The sequence below is a fragment of the Phyllobates terribilis genome, unplaced genomic scaffold (assembly GCF_046119375.1).
Source record: "Phyllobates terribilis strain yellow unplaced genomic scaffold, ASM4611937v1 Scaffold_5__5_contigs__length_657084704, whole genome shotgun sequence".
NCBI classification, from domain to species: Eukaryota; Metazoa; Chordata; class Amphibia; order Anura; family Dendrobatidae; genus Phyllobates; species Phyllobates terribilis.
The window spans coordinates 6,045,676-6,069,838 of NW_027362765.1; the positions used below are offsets into that span (position 1 = coordinate 6,045,676).

The window sequence follows — 24,163 nt, forward strand, 5'->3', positions numbered from 1 at the left end:
CACAGTGTAATGCCCCCATTATGCCCCTTATGCAGTATGTATGATGCCACCACACAGTGTAATGCCCCCATTATGCCCCTGTGATCAGGTGACGTGATGTAACGCATAGACAAACCCTCTAACCGAATGTTACTTTACTGACAAGGATGATGGTCCAGACACATATAGGCCATTCTGCTCTCAGGCGTGGAACTCATTACTACGAGTTTATCTGGTGTTTCAGTGTAAAGAGCGTCGCTTCCGGACATGCACACTAGGGGATGGACATTATCTGACCTCTAGCTCATGAGAAGTAGCGTAGGTGCAGTATATTATTGTAGACAGACTCCATTCTATATGTCTTTTAACAATTCACTTTTAAGAATCGGAATGTGTTTCCTAGTTTGGGGAGGGGTTTGGATGAAGTGGGATATTTATACATGGACACCTGACTATTAGACGCACTATGCCGAACATCATCAATTATCATCCCTGTATTAAGCCTCCTGATGAACGTGTTGAGGAAACACGTTGAGGCGGATGAACCATTCTCTGATGACTATCATACCCTTTCCTTTATATATACCTTGAGACATATGTGGTTCTATTTAATGCATCAGTGTACTTTTTTGATATATATCAGGGTTAACTCCGGCTTCTGAGGGAGAGCCACAGGTGAGTGGAGGCGCCATTGTCGTTCCTTAGGATGCCAAGCTCCGTGTTTAGGCAGGATAGGGTAAGGTAGTGACTGTATCAATTATTCAGCAGCATCATTGTTTACATCTGTTTATATACAACCACTACAAGCCACTCAGCTTGTAACTTTGCTAGTTTTAAATAGATATATATGTGTGTTGTTAGTCCAGTTTTCAATGCATATATTTAAAAAGAAAAGTTTTTAAGATTTTATTTTAGGGGAGTTTTCCCACAGTATTGCCCCTTATACATACAATATGGTACCATCCACCCCACCGACTACCCCGACTACTATACTCACTTAGGCCACGGCCCACTATCAGTATCTGGTCAGTAGTTTTACCCTTCATCATGACAGCACCGTACAGAGAGAGAGTATCTGCCCCCAGGAACAGGAAACCTACTAAAATAAAAGGGGCGGCACCTCTCTTCCTCCCCAGTGTGGTTTCCTGTTCCTGGAAGAGGATGCCTACGGTGGAACAGTATACCTAGGGAGATTTCTCCTGGTGCCGTTCTGACCCGGTAAACCTGGCAGCCGGAGGGCTGTTCCAAGAGGTGGGGGCACTTTTCTTGGAGGAATCGCTCCAACCGGAGCGCGGGACTTCCACGGGCCACCTCTGGATTCAGAGGTTGGTGCTGAGAGGACCGCAGAGAATCGGGAGCGCATAAGAAAGATTAGCGCCGGTTTGCAGAACGGCGCATGCGCGGTGCGGGGTCACTTACGGGGGCATAGTGATGCCGGATATGACGTCTTTGAGGGCTACAGGGCGGTCTGCTTCTGGAGGAGGAGACCACTGATTCACGTGGCTTTGCTTTGTGCGGAGGTCGCCGCAGTAAAATAAAAAAAAGAGAAGAGGAGAGACCAACCCCTGCTCCTCCCACACTGATTATAAGTGGCACATGGTGTGGGTCCCTGAGCAGCTGAAGGGCGCTTGGTATAACATTGCTCAGTGTACTACTGCTCTAAGTTTTTGGTGTTCCAGTCCCTGCGGAGAAGATGGAGAATCCAAACATGGCATAAGGAGATGAGCCAAGCCCTGCTCCTGGCGCGGTAGTTCCGGGGCGGGGTGTGTGTTTCTCCTGCACACACACACACACACACATACTGACTAGTGTCATTATCTATTTTAGGATAGACCCAGGAAAACAGTGACCAAGACAAAAAATAAAGCATATGCCTTATGCAAGGAAGCTTTAGTCATACACTAAAAAGCTTTGCCGGGCCGGTATAGAGAAAACAGTAATGGAGGAATCCCCGTCTCTTTTTCAGGAGATAAAAACCTTAATCAAAGACGAAGTTAAAAACACTGTAAAAAAGGAAATACGACATACTCTGGGTCCGTCCACCTCCTCAGGCGTACAGCATACACACTCAGACATTAGCTCAGGGTAATTAGTTGACTCTGATAGTTCAGAACCATCTTCAACTGATGGGGAATATGGCCAACCTTGCTTCCCGGTGTAAGAAACGACAAAACTACTAAAAATCATTAGGTCTACTATGGGGGTAGAGACCCCGAGAGAGCATAGATCTGTGCAGGATTCCATGTTCAGTAACCTGGAGGAGCACAAACATCAGGTGTTCCCAGTCCACTAAAACTTACTTTCCTTGATAAAAAAAAGAGTGGAAAAAAAACAGTTAAAAAGGTGTCAGTCCCAAACACACTTAAACGGAAGTATCCTTTTGAAGATTAGTTGACTAGTGTTTGGGAAAGATCCCCAAAGATTGACATGGCTATTGCCAGAGTTTCTAAGGAGGTAGCCCTTCCTTTTGAGGATCTAGGTTCTTTAAAAGATCCTTTAGATAAAAAGGCTGACACTTCCCTGAGGGGCATATGGGATGCAGCAGCAGGTTCCTTTAAGCCCAGCATCGCAGCCACATGTACTGCCAGGTCTCTAGTAAAGTGGCTACAAGAACTGGAGTCCCAGATAAGCAATAAATGTCCTAGGGAACAACTCCTGGAAGCACTCCCCACTATCCAGAAAGCAGCTTACTTCTTGTCTGACGCCTCAGTAGATAGGGTGAGGTTTGCGGCCTGGGCCTGTGGTCTCTCAAACTTGGCACAGAGAGCCCTTTGGCTTAAGAATTGGTCAGCCAATTTCCAATCCAAAATGAAATTGTGCCATTCCCTGCCAAGGTGACTATTTATTTGGGACAGTCCTGGACGACATATTAGAGAAGGTGGCTGATAAAAAGCAAAATTTTCCCCCTCCCTCTCAAAAATATAAAAAATCCTTTCAAGGGTCAACAACTAGGGGGGAAGAGGGGGTCAGAGAGAAGAAGCCAGAGAGAGGATAGTGGAAGAGGGGGTCGAGCCTGGAGAAGAGACAGGAGTCAGTCCAAGGGATTCCTGTTTAATAAGGGTACCATCTACAAAGGGGGGCCCAAACACTAATGATGTCAGTTTACCAGTGGGGGGAAGATTAAAGCAGTTTTTTCATCAGTGGGCCTCGCTGCCCGCTACTCAATGGGTAGCGGATCCCCCCGTTCCAGAGGCTTAAAAATAATTTTTTCTTCCATTCCCCCACTTTGGATGATAGAGACCCGGGTAGGCAAGACAAAGCAGATTGCATTAGAAGCGGAAATCATAAAGTTACCAGACAAACTCGTGTTAGTCAGTGTGCCAGAGCTAGAAAAAGGAAGAGGATTTTACAGCAATCTATTTCTAATAAAAAAAAAAGCCTTATGGTTCCTACAGAACAATAAAAAATCTAAAAGCCTTGAACGTATGTATAACAGAAAAATTCAAGATGGAGATTTTGAGATCGACAGTAAAGCTTTTGCACCTCTTCTGTTTCATGGCAGTGATAAACTTAAAGGATGTATACTATCACGTCCCAATCCACCCAGACCACCAACAATATCTCAGGGTGGCCGTAGAATTCCAAGGCGACCTCTTGCATCTGCAATATCAGTGCCTGCCATTTGGGGTGTCACTAGCGCCCAGAATTTTTACCAAGGTATTGGCAGAAATGACATCCTATGTATGGAAAAAAGACATTAATAGTGCCATACCTAGACGATTTTTTAATAGTCAAGGACTCAGAAAAAGCATGTACTGTAGCAGCCAAACAAGTTCTATCCATCATAACAAGGTTGGGTTGGATAGTAAACGAAGAAAAATCAAGACCCAAGCCCATCCAACTTCAAAGTTTTCTGGGCATCAACCTGGATGCTATTCATCAGCGTTGCTTCCTCCTATAAGAGAAGGTTCAAAAGATCAAACAAAAAATCGCAAATATTCAAGAAAGACATATCTCGGTAAGAGAAGCCATGTCCTTGCTAGGATCCCTGACAGCAACAATTCCAGCGGTACATGTGGGCTCATTTCCACACAAGAAGGCTACACTGGGAGATCCTGAAAATACAGACCTCGGTAGGAGATCGGCTGGACTACAAATTTCAGCTGTCTGCAAAAACACTAAATTCTCTAAATTGGTGGGCAGATTCAAAAAATCTCTTGAATGTCCCATGGACAGTACAAAATCCAGTCGTAATCACCACGGACGCAAGCCCAACAGGTTAGGGTGCCCACCTAGAGGGGGGTTGGTTTCAGGGTCTATGGGATTTCAAATTAAAAAGCGGTTCTTCAAACCTAAAAGAACTGACTGCAGTCAGGAAAGCATTACAGTCAACCTTAAAATACTGTATGGGGAAGGATGTAGCAATCCTATCGGACAACAGCACAGCAGTGGCTTATTTAAATCGCCAAGGGGGACCAGGTCAGACCCATTAATGTTAGAGGTAGAGAAAATATTCTCCATGGTGGGGCAAAATCTTCTATCACTTTCAAGCCGCCTCTTAAGGGGTTCAGAAAATATCATCACCGATTTTTTTTTTTTTTTTTTTTTTTTTTTTTTCATTCGCCATTCACTCAATCAAGGAGAATGGGCTCTAAACAGAGGAGTCTTCAATCAGATTTGTCTGGCCTGGGGTCTTCCAGAAATAGATTTATTTGCCACCAGAGAAAACCATCAGGTAGAAAAATTCTATTCTCTAAATCCAAGAGAGTCACCAGACGGGGTGGACGCCCTTCTGCAGGAATGGGGGTTTCGCATGGCAAATGCCTTCTGGGCCTTTCCCTTGATTCCCATAGTATTAAAGAAGATACACGAGGAAAAAGCCAGAATAATACTGATTGCCCCCTTCTGGCCGAAAAGGGCCTGGTTTTCTTGGCTAAGAGTCATATCAGTCTCGGACCCCTGGATCCCACCCAACAATCCAGATCTACTATCCCAAGGTCCGGTGACCCATCCTCAGGTTCCCAGATTACACCTAACTGCCTGGAACTTGAGAGGCGATTGTTATCGGACAGGGGTTTTTCAGAAAATTTAATTTCAACTCTCCTGTTGAACAGAAAAAGTCACCTCCCTTTAAATATGAAAAGATTTGGAATAAATTTCTTAAATATTCCGGTCGGGTCATGACTCCCTAAAGTCAGCTAGTTCCCATTTCGGAAATACTAGGATTCCTTCAAAAAGGTCTAGAGAGGGGTCTCTCCACTAGCTCCTTTTAAAGGTGCAGGTGTCAGCCCTAGGGGCGCTATTTGATCATAAAATAACTGATCATCCATGGATATATAGGTTTATAAAGGCATCTTTTTCGTCCAGACCTATAGACAGTCCTACGGTAGCTCACTGGGACCTTTAATTTAGTCCTGAATGCCCTTACAAGGCTCCCTTTGAACCCATCTCATCCGCTGCTATTAAAGTGTTTACACTAAAAATAGTACTACTGGTGGCACTAACCTCTGCTAGGCGGGTGAGTGAGTAAAGGCCCCGTCACACATAACGAGATCGCTAGCGAGATCGCTAATGAGTCACGGTTTTGGTGACGCAATAGCGATCTCGCTAGCGATCTCGTTATGTCTGACAGGTAGCAATGATCAGGCCCCTGCTGTGAGATCGCTGATCGTTACAAAGCTTCCTGGACCATTCCTGGGTCGTTGCTCTCCCGCTGGGCAGTGTGCATCGCTGTATTTAACACCTTATCAACGACCTCGTTAGCGATTCAGAACTGAGGCATGTTGGTGTGCATAAATTGGACTTTTCTGCGCTCCTCGTCCCCGATTGGTGGTCGCTACTGCCTCATTGTTTTTTCAGATCCCACCAGCGTTCTCCGGCTGTGACTCCACTTTGAAGAAATCAGGCATCTTTAGCGAGGTAGGTATTGTTTGGGGCCTCAAATGAGTTTCCATTTTTAATGGAGACGCAGTAGAGATCCCACGCAGTGTTAAACCAAGGCCACCGAATCAGAACGTAGTAGCGTCCACCAATTGGAGATGAGGGGGGCGCAGAAAAGTAATTTTATGTACGCCTTTCTGACACAGTACAGTCCCTATCAAGGTGTGGATCGTTGAAATAGCTGCTGTGTGAAAGCGTCACAACGACCGCCGAGATCGTTGGTTAGATCGCTGGGGCGGCCGAGATCGTTGGGAAGTTCTGCATGTTTGACATCTCCCCAGCGATCCCAAAACCGTGATGCAATAACGATCTCGCTAGCGATCTCGCTAGCGATCTCGTTATGTGTGACAGGGCCTTTACAGGCTCTCTCAATCAATCCCCCTTTTACAAACATCTTACAAGATAACGTGATATTGAGGCCAGATCTAGCTTTCCTCCCAAAAGTAAGCTCTAGATTTCACAGAAGTCAGGAAATAGTGCTCTCTTCATTTTGTGCTGAACTAAAGACCCAAGGAGAAATTAAATTTCACTCCCTAGATGTGAGAAGGTGTATCCTTAAATACCGTCCTTGAGGTAACGAATCAGTGGAGGAAGTCCTCAGCCATGTTTGTTTCTTTTCAGGGGGCAAACAAGGGTAAAGCAGTTACTAAGTGCACGATGGCCAGATGAGTTAGAATGACCATAATTTTAGCCTACTCTGCCTCTGACCCTGATCCCCCTCAGGGTATACGTCCTACTTACCTCCCTTCTCTTTTACTTTGGTGCTGCAAAAACTTCCTGTTTTCAGGAAAAAAAAAATCCACTGGTTTGTGCAAACACTATAAGGTGAATATTGATAACTATTGTTGTATGTATATATGTCTTAACAAGGCGTTTACCTCTTATTCTCTTTAAACACATTGGGGAGGAAGAGAGGTGCCGCCCCTTTTATTTTGGTAGGTTTCCTGTTCCTTGGGGCCGACACTCTCTCTCTGTACGGTGCTGTCATTGTTTTGGAAAATCGAATTACCGGTAAGCAATTATCAGATTTTCTCAGGAGTGGGAGCCAAAACCAGGTGAGAAACAGAGAAAAGGTATAATAGAAACAAGTGCACCAATTCTGCATTTATCACCCACTCCTGGTTTTGCCTTCCACTCCTGAGAAAAAATACTGACCAAATACTGATAGTGGGGCCGTGGCCTTAGCCCCATTCTTGGTGCAGATACTAATGAACTCAGGACCTATGAGATATTTACCACACAACAGTGCAAGTAGTTTGTATGTTCTCCCCTTGTTTGCGTGGGTTTCCTCCGGGTTCTCCGGTTTCCTCCCACACTCCAAAGACACACTGATAGGGAATTTAGATTGTGAGTGCCCATAATGTCTGTAAAGCGCTGTGGAATTAATGACGATATAAGTGAGTAAAATAAATAGTTAGCAGGACCGTTTCATTAATAGCGGCAGCCCATACGACCACTATGGTGCCCACGAATTGAGAGGGCTCGCCACCGAGCACACTCTCTTTACCCATCATCACAATTTCAGTGATCTCCATATTCCCATGACAGTGATACCATTGGATAAATAGTGAATCAGGGAGTCGAAAGTTCACTGATCCACCATTCATCCTTCGCCTTGTGAGTCTAAGACTCCATACACTGCAGGCACAATGGCTTCACTACATCACACCTGCAGTATGGAGACTCAGTACTCACAATGGACAGACCGGAGCAGCACACCTCAGGAACAGGGTTGGATGAGTAGTGTGTGTTTTAATATCAGAAATTGTGCAGGAAATCATACTGTCTGGGAGCCCTCATTCTGAGCTAGATGGGTACACAGGAGAACAATTTCCTGGTGATGAGTCAGATAGGGATAAGTACGTGAGAAATACAGACCTTCAGTCCATCTGGTTGCAGGGTGTTGTGTGCCAGGAGGGAGACATCAAATAGTATGTTCTAAAGGAAAGCAAATATATAATGGCAGTGGGAATCTGGATTCCAGGCAGGGAGCATAGTGGAGACAAAGAGCAGGTCAAGGTCCTAAGCTCAGGCCAGGAGGTCTACTTAGATAGTACAGAACTTTGCCCTGAGTAGACAGTAGGCCTAATTAAAGGAGATTAAGTTAAAGAAGGATTCCTTATCTTAAGCAAAAATTGTATATACTATTGAGGAAGCCAAAGTGTCACCAAACACCTCTGGAGAACTGAAGATGCAGTGCCATAGAAGGAGTATGTGGCCCTCATCAAATAGACTTTGACAGTACAAGTGAGGAGTTGTACCTATGCACCTCAGCCAGCGAGGTCCTCACAAATCAACTGGGAGCTGAGAGTAGCTCTGAGGGGCCGTAGCGACACATCTCAACCCGTATGATCCCCACAGGTGATGATGGGCCTTCCCATAATAGTTTACTGGACTGTTGTGGCTTGTAACAAAAGTTATATACTTTTACATGTAACCGGAAAGTTCCTGACTCTGCATAATGCAGAAGAAGCATTCATAAAGTATTGAAAAGTTTAGTTTTGGACTTTTGTCTCTCTCATTCATCCCCTTAACATCTGATGTGGACCTGCCAAGTACAAAAAATATATATATATATATATATATATATATATATATATATATATATATATATATATATATATATATATATATCTTTTAGTACAGACCAAAAGTTTAGACACACCTTCTCATTTAAAGATTTTTCTGTATTTTCATAAGTATGAAAATTGTACATTCACACTGAAGGCATCAAAACTATGAATTAACACATGTGGAATTATATACTTAACAAAAAAGTGTGAAACAACTGAAAATATGTCTTATATTCTAGGTTCTTCAAAGTAGCCACTTTTTGCTTTGATGACTGCTTTGCACACTCTTGGCATTCTCTTGATGAGCTTCAAGAGGTAGTCACCGGAAATGGTTTTCACTTCACAGGTGTGCCCTGTCAAGTTTAATAAGTGAGATTTCTTGCCTTTTAAATGGGGTTCGGACCATCATTTGTGTTGTGCAGAAGTCTGGTGGATACACAGCTGATAGTCCTACTGAATAGACTGTTAGCTGCTTTTTTCTTGCCATAATACAAATTCTAAGTAAAGAAAAATGAGTGACCATCATTACTTTAAGAAATGAAGGTCAGTTAGTCCGAAAAATTGGGCAAACTTTGAATGTGTCCCAAAGTAGAGTTGCAAAAACCATCAAGCGCTACAAAGAAACTGGCTCACATGAGGACCGCCCCAGGAAAGGAAAACCAAGAGTCACCTCTGCTTCTGAGGATAAGTTTATCCGAGTCACCAGCCTCAGAAATCGCAGGTTAACAGCAGCTCAAATTAGAGACCAGGTCAGTTTCATACAGAGTTCTAGCAGCAGACAAAATCTCTAGAACAACTATTAAGAGGAGACTTTGTGCAGCAGGCCTTCATGGTAAAATAGCTGCTAGGAAACCACTGCTAAGGACAGGCAACAAGCAGAAAAGACTTGTTTGGGCTAATGAACACAAGGAATGGACATTAGACCAGTGGAAATCTGTGCTTTGGTCTGATGAGTCCAAATTTGAGATCTTTGGTTCCAACCACGGTGTCTTTGTGCGACGCAGAAAAGGTGAACGGATGGACTCTACATGCCTGGTTCCCACCGTGAAGCATGGAGGAGGAGGTGTGGGGGTGCTTTGCTGGTGACACTGTTGGGGATTTATTCAAAATTGAAGGCATACTGAACCAGCATGGCTACCACAGCATCTTGCAGCGGCATGCTATTCCATCTGGTTTGCGTTTAGTTGGACCATCATTTATTTTTCAGCAGGACAATGACCCCAAACACACTTCCAAGCTGTGTAAGGGCTATTTGACCAAGGAGAGTGATGGGGAGCTAGGCCAGATGACCTGGCCTCCACAGTCACCAGACCTGAACCCAATCGAGATGGTTTGGGGTGAGCTGGACCGCAGAGTTAAGGCAAAAGGGCCAACAAGTTCTAAGCATTTCTCGGAACTCCTTCAAGATTGTTGGAACTTTTTATATTTTTTACATTTTTTTTTTATATTTTTAAAAACATTTTTTTACACTTTTTGCTTGCTTCTATAGTCTCCATAGGAGATTGGGGGTGGGGTTAGAACAGTCAATAAAGTATGAAGGAATAGAGGTACAGAGAGATACATAAAATGCATGTACACTAATGCCAGAAGCCTCATCAACAAAATGGAGGAATTAGAATTAATTTTGTTGGAAAATAATTATGACATGGTAGGGATATCTAAGACGTGGCTGGACGAGAGCCATGACTGGGCAGTTAATTTACAGGGCTATAGTCTGTGTTTATATGTAAAATCATCCTTAAAATCCGTCTTGCGGGAGGATATAGGTGAATCTAATGAAAATGTAGAGTCCCTGTGGATGGAGATAAGGGGAGGGGGAAAAAATAATAAATTACTGATAGGGGTTTTGTAACGGGTCTGGGAGGCGGAACCTCTGAGCTACTATACAAGGGGGCGGTCCTTGTAAGGGAGCGGGTGGCGACCAGGCAGGCAGTCACAGCAGGTGACCGGGACAGTCTCTAGAAGAACGGGCAGGAGGTCACGGCAAGTGACCGGGGCAGTCTCTGGGTGAACGGGCAGATGGTCACGGCAAGTGACCGGGGCAGTCTCTGGGTGAACGGGCAGATGGTCACGGCAAGTGACCGGGGCAGTCTCTGGGTGAACGGGCAGATGATCCATAGACAGACTGACAGGAGTTGGAAGGCAGACCGTCGGACCTCAGGCAAGCAGGCAGGTGGCTGATGTGCGCTCCCAGGTGAGCGGGCAGGCTGATCCTTAGACAGACTGACAGGAGTAGTAAGGCAGACCGTCGGACCTCAGACTAGCAGGCAGGTAGCAGATAATCAGGCAGGAATCTGGCAGGTAACAGGCAACGGGACCTGAGGGCTGAAGCAGAGTAGAACAGTGCAACAACATTGCTCGGGCACCTCCATTTTGGAGGAGGTGCCTTATATATGGTAAAGTCCTCCGGCCATTGGCCGGGGACTCCTTAGGACGGCGCGCGCGGCCCCTTTAAGAGGGAGGAAGCGCGCGCGCCCCCTAAGCACAGTGGCCGGGAAGGAGCGCGCGCTGCCAGCAGAGCGGGAGGAGGACGCCAGGCTCGGAGCAGAGAGGTGAGGGGAACAGCGTCCCTGCCTAGCAGAGGGCAGGGACGCCGACGCTACAGTACCCCCCCCCTTAGGCCCCCCCTTTTTTAGGCCAGACAGAAATTTAGCTAGGATGAGAGGGGCATGGATGTTCTCCCGGGGCTCCCACGTTCTCTCCTCAGGACCAAACCCCTTCCAATCTACTAGAACTTTCCTCTTACCCTTTTGGTGGCAAGAATGTTCTCTACCTCAAACTCGTCCTCAGCAGAAACCGGAGCAGGAGGCGTACCTGTAGACTTGGAAAAAGAGTTAAGTACCACAGGTTTGAGGAGAGATACATGGAAGGAGTTAGGGATCCGTAAGTTGGCCGGGAGTTTCAATTTATAGGCCACCGGGTTGATCTGACTGATGACCTCCAGAGGACTGATGAACCGAGGCCCTAACTTATAGGAAGGAATCTTGAGCCGGACATACTTGGACGAGAGCCAGACCTTATCCCCTGGACGGAATTGAGGAGGATCCAGACGTTTTTTGTCGGCATGTCTTTTCATACGCTCGGATGACAGAAGGAGTGCGGACCGGGTACTTTCCCATGTGGAGGAAAATTTGTTAACAAGAGATTCCGCAGCCGGATTGTCCACCGAGGTGGAGACGGGAAACGGGATCCGAGGATGCTGACCGAAGACTACAAAAAACGGGGATTTGGAGGAAGATTCGCTCTCGTGATTGTTGTACGAGAATTCGGCCCATGGCAGGAGATCCACCCAGTCAGAATGGTGGGCATTAACGAAGTGCCGGAGGTAACTGGTCAGGATCTGATTGATCCGCTCCACTTGACCATTAGACTGTGGGTGGTAAGCGGAGGAGAAGTCCAGGGTGACGTCTAGTAATTTACAAGTGGCTCTCCAGAAACGAGAAGTGAACTGTACCCCACGATCCGACACGATGTGACGGGGCAGGCCATGAAGACGGAAGATGTGGCGGATAAAGTCTTTAGCCAGCTCGGGTGCAGACGGGAGGCCTGGCAGGGGAATGAAGTGAGCCATCTTGGAAAAGCGGTCAGCGACCACCCAAATGACCGTACAACTGGCAGAGACGGGAAGATCAGTTATGAAGTCCATCGCTATATGCTGCCAGGGGGCAGCAGGTACTGGCAGAGGAAGAAGGCGACCGGCTGGCAGGTGTCTCGGAACTTTGTTGCGGGCACAGGACACACAGGCAGAAACAAAGTCTATTACATCCTTGCGCAGGTTAGGCCACCAGTAGTGCCGGGAAATAAGCTGGAGGGTCTTTTTCTGACCGGCGTGGCCAGCTAGTTTAGACGAATGACCCCAGTGTAGGATCTTCTCCCGATCAGGTACCGATACGAACGTCTTACCGGGAGGGAGACGATTTAGACTCACGGGAGCCACCTTCATTACTCTGGCGGGATCGATGATATGTTTAGGTTCTTCCTCGAGATCAGATACCAGAAAGGATCGGGACAAGGCATCTGCTTTGATGTTCTTGTCAGCCGGGCGAAAATGTAGAACAAAATCAAAGCGAGCAAAAAACAAGGACCACCGGGCTTGGCGTGGATTAAGTCTCTGGGCATGCTGGAGATAAGCCAAGTTCTTGTGGTCAGTGTAAATTATTACCGGATGAGGAGCCCCCTCGAGTAGGTAACGCCACTCCTCCAATGCCAGCTTGATGGCCAATAACTCTCGGTCTCCTATGGAATAATTGCGCTCTGAGGAGGAGAAGAGTTTAGAGAAGAAGCCGCAAGTTACCATCCTCCCGGAAGAAGATTTTTGAGTAAGTACAGCTCCGGCTCCAGAGGAGGAGGCGTCAACCTCCAGAAAGAACTGCTTGTTGCCGTCCGGACGATGCAGCACCGGGGCGGAAGAGAAGGCCTGTTTTAAGGAAAGAAAGGCCTCCTCTGCTTCGGGCGGCCACTCTTTGGGATTAGTACCCTTACGGGTGAGTGCGGAAATTGGGGCAGTCCGGGAAGAGAAGTGCGGTATGAAGAGGCGGTAGTAGTTGGCGAAGCCCAGGAACCGCTGAATGGCCTTCAACCCCTCCGGTCGGGGCCATTTCTCGATGGCAGACAGTTTCTCTGGATCCATTCGTAGGCCGGTCTGAGAAATAATGTAGCCCAAAAACGGAAGCGAGGTCTGCTCAAAGAGGCACTTCTCATATTTAGCGAAGAGGTGGTTCTGCCTGAGCCTGAGCAGGACCTGACGAACGTCCCTCCGGTGAGTCTGGAGATCCGGAGAGAAGACCAAGATGTCGTCCAGGTACACCACAACGCAGGAGTAGAGAAGGTCCCGGAAGATGTCATTGACCAACTCTTGAAAGACGGCAGGAGCGTTACAGAGACCAAAGAGCATTACCAGATATTCATAGTGGCCGTCCCGGGTGTTGAATGCAGTCTTCCATTCATCCCCTTGACGGATACGGACCAGGTTGTACGCCCCACGGAGGTCCAGTTTGGTGAAGACTCTAGCCCCCCTCAGGCGATCAAATCATTCTGGAATGAGCGGAAGGGGGTACTTATTCTTCACCGTGATCTGGTTAAGGCCTCTATAGTCTATACAGGGACGGAGAGAGCCGTCCCTCTTTTTTACGAAGAAGAAGCCTGCTCCCGCCGGGGAGGTAGATTTCCGGATGAATCCCCTGGCCAAATTCTCCTCAATATATTCGGACATCGACCGGGTCTCAGCAGCGGACAATGGGTAAATACGCCCACGGGGAAGAGTAGTACCGGTTAACAGGTCGATAGGACAGTCGTATGGTCTATGAGGGGGTAATGTCTCTGCCTCCTTTTTATTAAAGACATCAGCAAATGACCAATAGGGAATAAGAAGTCCAGGTAGATTAGTTGGGGTAGGAGAAGGACGGACGGGATGAACAGGAACCAAACAAGTCTTATGACAGTCCTGTCCCCAGCGAAGGACTTCTCCGGTCTGCCAGTCAAGCACGGGTGCATGTCTCTGGAGCCAAGGTAGACCTAGTAAGAGGGCGTGAGAGAGTCCAGGCAGAACATGAAAAGAGATGCTCTCAGAATGCAGCATTCCCACCTGCAGAGTTACGGATTCGGTGATGAGTTGGATGGGACGTGGTAAGAGGCCCCCATCCACAGCAGCGACAGATATTGGTACAGCCAGAGGTTTGGTGGGAATGCGGTATTTTTCTACCAGGGACTGTGAGATAAGATTCCCGGCCGCTCCAGAGTCAAGTTGGGCTAGTTCGAAATAACGATTCTCCCCGCAGATAATAGAGACTGAGAGTAGCAGAGATGGAGAGGATTTATTCTTGTCTAGGTTGACCTCTCTGAGCGAACCTAGACACAGGCGTTTCCCGACCTCTCCGGGCAGGTACGGATCCGGTGCTCCTTACTGCCACAGTAGAAGCAGCTCCCTTCGGCACGGCGTAAGTCCTGACGGGTTTTGACCATCTTGGTCTGGTCGACCTGCATAGGCTCAGGAGAGTGTACCTGGGGAGAGACGGATTTCTGAAAAGTAGGAGCTAGACGTGGAAACCTCCTCTCACGGGTGACCTCTTTGGCACGCTCCTGGAACCGTAGGTCAATCCGGGTGGCAAGAGTTATTAGGTCATCGAGAGTGGTAGGAATGTCCCGACCGGCAAGTTCATCTTTAATACGGCCGGACAGACCCTCCCAGAAGACGGATACCAGAGCGTCGTTATCCCAGGCCAGCTCCGAGGCAAGGGTACGGAACCGTATGGCATATTGGCCCACGGTGAGACTTCCCTGACGGAGACGTAGCAGAGATGATGCGGATGAGGTCTTCCGTCCGGGTTCGTCGAAGACTTTCCGGAAAGCCATGAGAAAGGCAGGCAAGTCGGACACCAGGGGGTCTCCTCTCTCCCATAGAGGATTTAGCCAGGCCAGGGCCTCCCCGGTGAGATGGGACATGATGAAGGCAATTTTGGCCCGGTCGGAGTTAAACTGGTGGGACAGGAGTTCAAAGTGCAGGGTGCACTGATTTATGAAGCCCCGAGCCTGAGTGGAGTCGCCTCCGAAGCGAGGAGGTGCAGAAAGCCGGGGTCCGGGGTAGGATACCATGGTATTGGTGGTGGTTGCTGGTGGAGCAGTCAGAGTGTCCAGACGAGAATTGACATTCCGCAGGTGACCCAGGATGGACTCCTGTTGGGACCTCTGACGGGACAGTTCATGACAGAGGTCCGAGAGCAAGGGAGCTTGGGTGCCACCGGGTTCCATGGCCCGAGCAAACTGTAACGGGTCTGGGAGGCGGAACCTCTGAGCTACTATACAAGGGGGCGGTCCTTGTAAGGGAGCGGGTGGCGACCAGGCAGGCAGTCACAGCAGGTGACCGGGACAGTCTCTAGAAGAACGGGCAGGAGGTCACGGCAAGTGACCGGGGCAGTCTCTGGGTGAACGGGCAGATGGTCACGGCAAGTGACCGGGGCAGTCTCTGGGTGAACGGGCAGATGGTCACGGCAAGTGACCGGGGCAGTCTCTGGGTGAACGGGCAGATGGTCACGGCAAGTGACCGGGGCAGTCTCTGGGTGAACGGGCAGATGGTCACGGCAAGTGACCGGGGCAGTCTCTGGGTGAACGGGCAGATGGTCACGGCAAGTGACCGGGGCAGTCTCTGGGTGAACGGGCAGATGGTCACGGCAAGTGACCGGGGCAGTCTCTGGGTGAACGGGCAGATGGTCACGGCAAGTGACCGGGGCAGTCTCTGGGTGAACGGGCAGATGGTCACGGCAAGTGACCGGGGCAGTCTCTGGGTGAACGGGCAGATGGTCACGGCAAGTGACCGGGGCAGTCTCTGGGTGAACGGGCAGATGGTCACGGCAAGTGACCGGGGCAGTCTCTGGGTGAACGGGCAGATGGTCACGGCAAGTGAACGGGCAGATCGTCACGGCAAGTGACCGGGGCAGTCTCTGGGTGAACGGGCAGATGATCCATAGACAGACTGACAGGAGTTGGAAGGCAGACCGTCGGACCTCAGGCAAGCAGGCAGGTGGCTGATGTGCGCTCCCAGGTGAGTGGGCAGGCTGATCCTTAGACAGACTGACAGGAGTAGTAAGGCAGACCGTCGGACCTCAGACTAGCAGGCAGGTAGCAGATAATCAGGCAGGAATCTGGCAGGTAACAGGCAACGGGACCTGAGGGCTGAAGCAGAGTAGAACAGTGCAACAACATTGCTCGGGCACCTCCATTTTGGAGGAGGTGCCTTATATATGGTAAAGTCCTCCGGCCATTGGCCGGGGACTCCTTAGGACGGCGCGCGTGGCCCCTTTAAGAGGGAGGAAGCGCGCGCGCGCCCTAAGCACAGTGGCCGGGAAGGAGCGCGCGCTGCCAGCAGAGCGGGAGGAGGACGCCAGGCTCGGAGCAGAGAGGTGAGGGGAACAGCGTCCCTGCCTAGCAGAGGGCAGGGACGCCGACGCTACAGGTTTGTTATAAGTCTCCAAAAATAATGGAAGTAGCGGAGAATATCGTCGTAAAGCAAATAGATGAAGCAGCGACTCAAGGAGGAGTCATTATTATGGCAGACTTCAACTATCCTGAAATACATTGGGGGACAGAAACATGTAGTTCATGCAAAGGTAATAGGTTTTTGACAACTATGAGAGACCATTACCTTTCACAACTGGTTCAGGACCCAACAAGAAGGGGGGCACTGCTAGACCTAATATTAACCAATAGGCCAGACCGCATATCAAATATACGAGTTGGGGGTCACTTGGGTAATAGTGATCACAAAATAATACGTTTTCATGTAACCTTTAATAAGATGTGTAGTGGAGGGGTTACAAGGACACTAAACTTCAGGAAGGCAAATTTCCAACCGTTGAGAGATGATCTTAGTGCAATAAACTGTGAGGATATCCTGAAACATAAAACTACACAAAGCAAATGGGAGACATTTATTAACATCCTGAATAGGACCTGTGCACAATATATACCCTTTGGGAATAAACATGCTAGAAATAGGAGGAAACCACTATGGCTAAATAGAGCTGTAAGGGGCGCAATAAGTGACAAAAAGAAAGCATTTAGGGAACTAAAGCAAGTAGGTAGTGATGAGGCATTAAATAAATATAGAAAATTAAATAAATTATGTAAAAAAACAAATCAAGGCAGCAAAGATTGAGGCAGAGAGAATCATTGCCAGAGAAAGTAAAAATAACCCCAAAATATTCTTTAACTACATAAATAGTAAAAAATGATAGTGTTGGCCCCCTTAAAAATAGTCTGGGTGAAATGGTGGATGAGGATGAGGAAAAAGCCAATATGCTAAATGATTTTTTTTCAACCGTATTTACACAAGAAAATCGCATGACAGAAAACCTGATTAGTGATAACAAAAATTCTCCATTAAATGTCACTTGCTTAACCCATCAGGAAGTACGGCGGCGTCTAAAAAATCACTAAAGCTGACAAATCCCTGAGCCCGGATGGGATACACCCGCGAGTACTGCAGGAATTAAGTAGCGTCATAGATAGACCATTATTTTTAATCTTTAAAGATTCCATAATAACAGGGTCTGTACCACCGGACTGTTGTATAGCCAATGTGGTGCCAATATGCAAAAAGGGGACAAAAACTGAACTTGGAAATTATAGGCCAGTAAGCTTAACCTATACTGTGGGTAAAATCCTGGAGGGTTTCCTAAGAGATGCTATACTAGAGTTTCTGAAGAAGAATAACCTCATGACCCAATATCAACATGGGTTTACGAGGGACCGTTCCTGTCAAACTAATCTGATCAGTTTTTATGAGGAGGCAAGTTCTGGACTGGACCAATTAAATGCAGTGGATGTTGTGTATATGGACTTTTCAAAAGCTTTTGATACGGTTTCACACAAAAGGTTGATACATAAAATGATAACAATGGGGATAGGGGAAAATATATGTATGTGGGTTAAGAATTGGCTCAGTGATAGGAAACAAAGGGTGGTTATTAATGGAAAACACTCAGACTGGGTCTCAGTTAACAGTGGGGTACCACAGGGGTCAGTATTGGGCCCCCTTCTTTTTAACATATTTATTAACGACCTTGTAGGGGGCATACAGAGTAATATTTCAATATTTGAAGATGACACTAAACTCTGCAGGGTAATCGATACAGAGGAGGACAATTTTATATTACAGGAGGATCTATGTAAACTAGAAGCTTGGGCTGATAAATGGCAAATGAGCTTTAATGGGGATAAATGTAAGGTAATGCACTTGAGCAGTGGAAATAAAATGTATAATTATATGCTTAATTGTAAAACACTGGGCAAAACTGGAACTGAAAAAGACCTGGGTGTATTGGTGGACGACAAGCTCACGTTTAGTGGCCAGTGTCAGGCAGCTGCTGCAAAGACAAATAAAATAATGGGATGCATTAAAAGAGGCATAGATACTCATGAGGAGAACATAACTTTACCTCTATACAAGTCATTAGTGCGACCCCACTTAGAATACTGTGTACAGTTTAGTCTCCGGTGTATAAGAAAGACATAGCTGAACTAGAGCGGGTGCAGAGAAGAGTGACCAAGGTTATTAGAGGACTGGGGGGTCTGCAATACCAAGACAGGTTATTACACTTGGGTTTATTTAGTGTGGAAAAAAGAAGGCTTAGGGGTGATCTTATTACTATGTACAAGTATATGAGGGGACAGTACAAAGACCTTTCTACTGATCTTTTTACTCTGAGGCCTGAGACGGGGATAAGGGGGCATCTTCTACGTCTGGAGGAAAGAAGGTTTAATCATAATCACAGACGGGGATTCTTTACTGTAAGAGCAGTGAGACTATGGAACTCTCTGCCGCATGATGTTGTAATGAGTGATTCACTACTAAAATTTAAGAAGGGCATGGATGCCTTTCTTGAAAAGTATAATATTACAGGTTATATATACTAGATTCCTTGATAGGGCGTTGATCCAGGGAACTAGTCTGATTGTCCTATGGAGCCGGGAAGGAATTTTTTTCCCCAATGTGGAGCTTAGTGTTTGCCACATGTTTTTTTTTTGCCTTCCTCTGGATCAACATGTTAGGCTATGGGTTGAACTAGATGGACTTAGTTTTTAAGGTTGAAGGAAGACTATGTTACTAATTTATTTTTTACAAAAGAGGGGAGTAAGTATGGGCAGCAAATTTTCACCGTCATTGGATTAATGTCCAAAAGGGAGGAGCAACACATTTACCATGAGAGCAAAATTTATAGCCCAAAAAAAATGTATGGTACGGTCGATTTATCGACAAAATCCTGATGTTGGGTGGCACACAGGAGGAGGCGTTGAAATTTACACAAAATCTCAACAACAATGATTTCAATTTGAGATTCACACTTTGTTTTGAAACCCCATAAAACACTGTACATGGAAATTTTAGTATCAAATAACTCCTGTCTTTGTGGTCTTACAAACAAGCTTTTATAAATGCCTCAAACTTCTAAGTGTGATTCAAACCTGAGATCTAACGTGATAGAAGATAACAATCCGGTGAAGACGGGAAACATATAGACGGCCAGTGGTGATGTAGTCAGTGACTGACTCTGGCCAAATACGTTTATAGAGCCGTAGTGGAAAATGTATTATTACACAGGATTTTTATGATGTTACATAGGCTCATTATCTTCTCATTCAGGTCCCTACTATATCGGATCCTCTCAGTGAATATCTTCTATAGAAGAGAATTTTCCTGAATTACACGCTAAAGATGAATATGGACACAGACAAGATGGCTGAGAAAATATTACACCTCACCCTAGAGATCCTCTTCCGGCTTACTGGAGAGGTGAGAGATTCTGATGACGTCACATTACATCATTCTTATCTATGGAAATAACAGATGGACAGAACTGGAGAGGTGAGGACTCTGGAAATGTCTGTAGTGAGATTTATGAATGTGTCTCTCCGTAATCAGGATTACACAGTAGTGAAGAAGACCTCTAGTGACCGCTGTCAGGACCCTTTGTCTGAGGGATGGCGGGGAAGAACCCTGAGCCCAATCACGGAGCTTCCACCTCACCACCTGATAGATGAGGACATCAATGACCAGAAGATCCTAGAACTCACCTACAAGATGATTGAGCTTCTGACTGGAGAGGTGACACTGCTAGGAATGAGGATGCTGAAACATTTTATAGTAAAGCTATGAAGGGATTGGCGGTTAACTCTATAATTGTGTGTGTCAGGTTCCTATAAGATGTCAGGATGTCGCTGTCTATTTCTCCATGGAGGAGTGGAAGTTTTTAGAAGAACACAAAGATCTGTACAAGGATGTCATGATGGAGGTTCCCCAGCCCCTCACATCACCAGGTAATAGACAGGACTGAATACACATGGCCTATAATTGTCTATATGTAAAGAATGAATTCAGTCCCTGTGTGTGCTTCCTCTAGATCTATCCAGTAAGAGGACAACACCAGAGAGATGTCCCCGTCCTCTTCTTCCACAGGACTGTAAACAAGAAGATCCCAATATTCCTCAGGATCATCAGGTACATGGAGATAAGGTGTCATGAGATCTCTCCTGTGATGTGTATACAGCTGTGAAGGGCTTGTGTTCGGTCTTGTTTTATCCGCCAGAATTATATGGTTTATACTTGTATAATGAGAATGGGGGAGATGGCTGGATTAGAGCTGATCATTAGTGAAAAGTGAGTGTATTCGTTAATATTCGCACGAATAGTACGGTATTCAGATACTTGTTATATTGCGAGTATTTGTGTACTCGCCTCGCTATATTCGAATGTCCCGCCCTGCAGTTTTGGTGCCTCCTTTGCAGCCACTAAACATGCTGGACTTCAAAACCAATCACAGTAATTCTTCAGACATCTTGGTTGTGGCATTACTGTGATTGGCTGGCCACCCAGCGTCATCAGCGTCATAGGGTCTATTTAAGCCCTGTCGTCGCCATTTTGTGCACATTGCGTCTGGAGTCTGCATTCTATAAGCATAGGGAGAGATTGCTGAGCTGCTAGGGAGAGTGTTTAGGCCTCTTGATAAAACAAAAGCCCTTTTAAGGGCTACCTGCTGTGTATACTAGTTATGTGTTGAAAGGAGCCGCTCACTAGCTCCATAATACCACCAAAAAATAGCTCTTTTCAGAGCTGAAGACACACAACAAAGTCAGAGTACAAGGAGGGAGAGATTGTGTATTAGGTAGGAAGTGTATTAGGTAGTGTTCTTCCAGTGTCCATATTAAAATAGCTCTTGTCAGAGGCAAAGCAATATTTTGCCATCACACACTGAAGTAGCATTTTGTGCTGCCTTTTTTTTTTTAGCACCGGTCTATTTTCCCTGCTGTTTTAGGGGTCAGAGCCTACCTTCTGTCCATATTAGTCCACTTAAAAAAAGTGTTTTGTGCCCTACACAAAGCAGTAGTCCAAACATTTGCTACTGCCTGCTACAAAGCACGCACCGGGCCATTTTAACCACTATTTTTGGGGTGTCAGCCTTCCTTCTGTCCACATTAGTCCACTTAAGCAATCATTGAGTGCCATACACAAAGCAGTAGTCCAAACATTTCCTACTGCCTGCTACAAAGCACGCGCCAGGCCATTTTAACCACTAATTTGGCTGTGACAGCTAGCTTGGCTTGTGCCATCAACATCTGAAATTCTGTCAACAAAACCCAAAATGCCAAAAAAGACTTGTTAAGGTACGTGTCAGTTGTGCGCGAGAAGGCACTCAGTCTGTGTCAGGTCAGAAGAAGCTTGATGCATCCACTATGTTCCTGGAAAAATTTTCCGGTCTGGAACGTAAACGTGTGTGGAAGCCACAAGAGTGGGTGCAGATTCTGTCTTGGATAGCAGACAAGGTCTCTACGCATTTGTCAAGCAGCAACAAATCTTCCACGACCACACAGTCTACTGTGGATACAGAAGGCTGGCCCATCCAATCCTGAAGCTGGTTCTCCTTCCTCCAACCATTATCAGTCAACATGAGACATATGACTCCAAGCTTGGCCACTCCGAGGATCTGTTTGGTACGTATCCTTTGGTTGGCTCTGTGCAGCATTGAAGAGGGACAAGAGGAGGTGGCGTGCATTGATGCTTATGTATTTGAGGACCTATGGCCAGAAGAAAGACACTTGGCGGAACATCATTTTTTGTCTCCAGAGGTGGAGGCTGACGAAGATGAGACACAGTTTCTATCAAGTCAGCCTACAATGTCAACTGGGAAGGAGGAAAGATGGAAGACGAGGTAGTCGATGAGTCCACTGATCCGAGCTGGACCGTGGGCATGCATAGCCATGGTTGAAACACAGAGGAAGATGGATATGTAGCACCAACATAGGCACCAACGGGTCGTGGTTTGCCCAGAGTGAGAACTGGGTCATCTGTTCCCAAGAGCACCCCTGCTGTGCGCCAAGTCAGGGCAAGGGGGCGTTCAGCTGCTGTGTGGAATTTTTTTTTCTGAAAGTCCTCCAGAGAAAAACATTATAGGCTGTAGCATCTGCCATACCAAATTGAGCAGAGGCCAGGGCAAAGGCAACCTACATGCTCACCATCCAAGGCTCATGTTCGATGCTTGGAAACCTATTCAGGAGACTTAAATACAAAACAAAAGACATCAGCCCACCACCTGGATATAGGAGTACTACCGGACTAAGGCACCCTGAAGGAAAAGCCCCTCCAAAGAGGGGCCTCCCTCCGGGCAGCCAGTCTTTCATACTCCAGAGAACGTACCTTCACCAGGTCACCTATGATGTTCCTACAAACTTCATCTGCACTTAGGATTTTACTCTGCGTCGAAACTAAAACATGTGCATTCCACGTGAAATACCTGACCACACTTAGTATGAATAAAGTGGTTCGGTCCCTTCTCCTAAGGTCTCCGAACGCTCCATTGGCCCACCCGGCATAGGACAGAGTAGCCAGCCGTGGCCAACCAATGGAAGCTCCCACCCTGTTGTACACCTCTGTATTAAAGGGACAATGAAGCAGGAAGTGCTCCATGCTTTCCAGCATGTTAGCACAAGCCTCACAGGGGAGCAATTCCTGTCCTCGGAGCTCCTGTTCTTCAAATTGCCCCTTACACACAGCTTACCTTGGAAGCAGCGCCAAGTCAAGTCACAGTACTTCTTGGGGATCCTGCTAGAATTTAACAAACTCAACCCAAACTCCAGATCCCGACTTGGGCAGTTCTTGAGGACCAATGGACTCTGAAAATGAGAAAGCAAGACCCTCCTATGGAGGAGTTTCCTCGGGAGGGACCTCACCTCCCATATTCCCAGACCCCACCGGTGGATCATTTTTAGAACCGGGGTAACATAAGCCGGGAGATGCCCATGCACTGTGCGAGGATCTTTCAATCTTCCCCCTGAAGATTGATGGCTGAAACCATCCCTTGCAGGATAATACCCATGGAGGAGCCCTCACCTTCCATAGGTTTGCCACGTTAACTTTCAAGGTGTTCACTAGGAACACCACCGGGTTCACCATATCCAACCACCCTAGTCTCCTCGTGCGGTAAGTGACCTCCCGCTTGACTAGGTTCAGTCTATTCCCCCATAGCATCTGGAAGAACAGACTGTAGACCCGTATCCAGAGAGGCTTTGGCAAGACACAGACGCTGCCCAGGTAGATTAGCAAGGGGAGCAGGAAAGCTTTGCACAAGCCAACCCTTTCCCTCAGGCTCAAAGACCAACCCTTCCATTGGTCCACTCTTTGGGCGACACCTTTGATTCTGCCTTCCCAGTTTTTCATGGGGTAATCACCCTGGACGAATTCAGTGCCCAGGACTTTGGCGTGTTCTTTGGGTTCGGGGAGGGTGTCCAGAAGATCAAACCCGGGATCTCCGCTTCCCAGCCAGAGATTTTCACACTTATCCTGGTTGACCTTGGACCCGGATGCCTCCGATTAGCGCTCCACTTCTGACATCACCACCATTGCCTCCTCTTGCGAAGAAACAAATACGGTGACATCGTCCACGTAGGCCACTACCCTCAAGATAGCCTCCGGCACCGCCCTGCCCATCCGAACCCCTTCCAACGATCCACAATCGATCCTTTTGAGGAAGGGATCAATTGCAAAGGCGTAAAGCAAAGGGCTAAGAGGACAGCCCTGACGGACATCAGATCCTACCCTGAAAGGTTGCCCAATCCACCCATTTGTTTCAATTGACATCTCTTGTGTTGGAGCCATGATTCATGTCAGTCCACTTGGTGCAACAGCTCTCCAGGGTGTGATCACTCCTTTTTAGATGCAGACACCCGAGCATATCTAATTTGAC

The 24,163-nt window shown here is 47.0% G+C and overlaps 2 protein-coding genes across 3 annotated transcripts in view; both read left to right on the forward strand.

Annotated features, from left to right (window-relative positions):
* Nucleotides 1-24,163, forward strand: part of LOC141271723 (uncharacterized) — a 91,242-nt gene that overhangs the window by 59,257 nt on the left and 7,822 nt on the right. The gene's annotated exons all lie outside the window — the stretch shown is intronic.
* Nucleotides 1-24,163, forward strand: part of LOC141271718 (gastrula zinc finger protein XlCGF66.1-like) — a 30,636-nt gene that overhangs the window by 1,489 nt on the left and 4,984 nt on the right. For both annotated transcript variants that reach the window (XM_073681813.1, XM_073681814.1), the window contains exons 2-5: nt 19,570-19,719; nt 19,849-20,031; nt 20,120-20,243; nt 20,327-20,424. In XM_073681813.1, coding sequence (XP_073537914.1) covers nt 19,642-19,719; nt 19,849-20,031; nt 20,120-20,243; nt 20,327-20,424 — 483 coding nt within the window. In that variant the 5' untranslated portion in view covers nt 19,570-19,641. The remainder of the gene's footprint in view (nt 1-19,569; nt 19,720-19,848; nt 20,032-20,119; nt 20,244-20,326; nt 20,425-24,163) is intronic.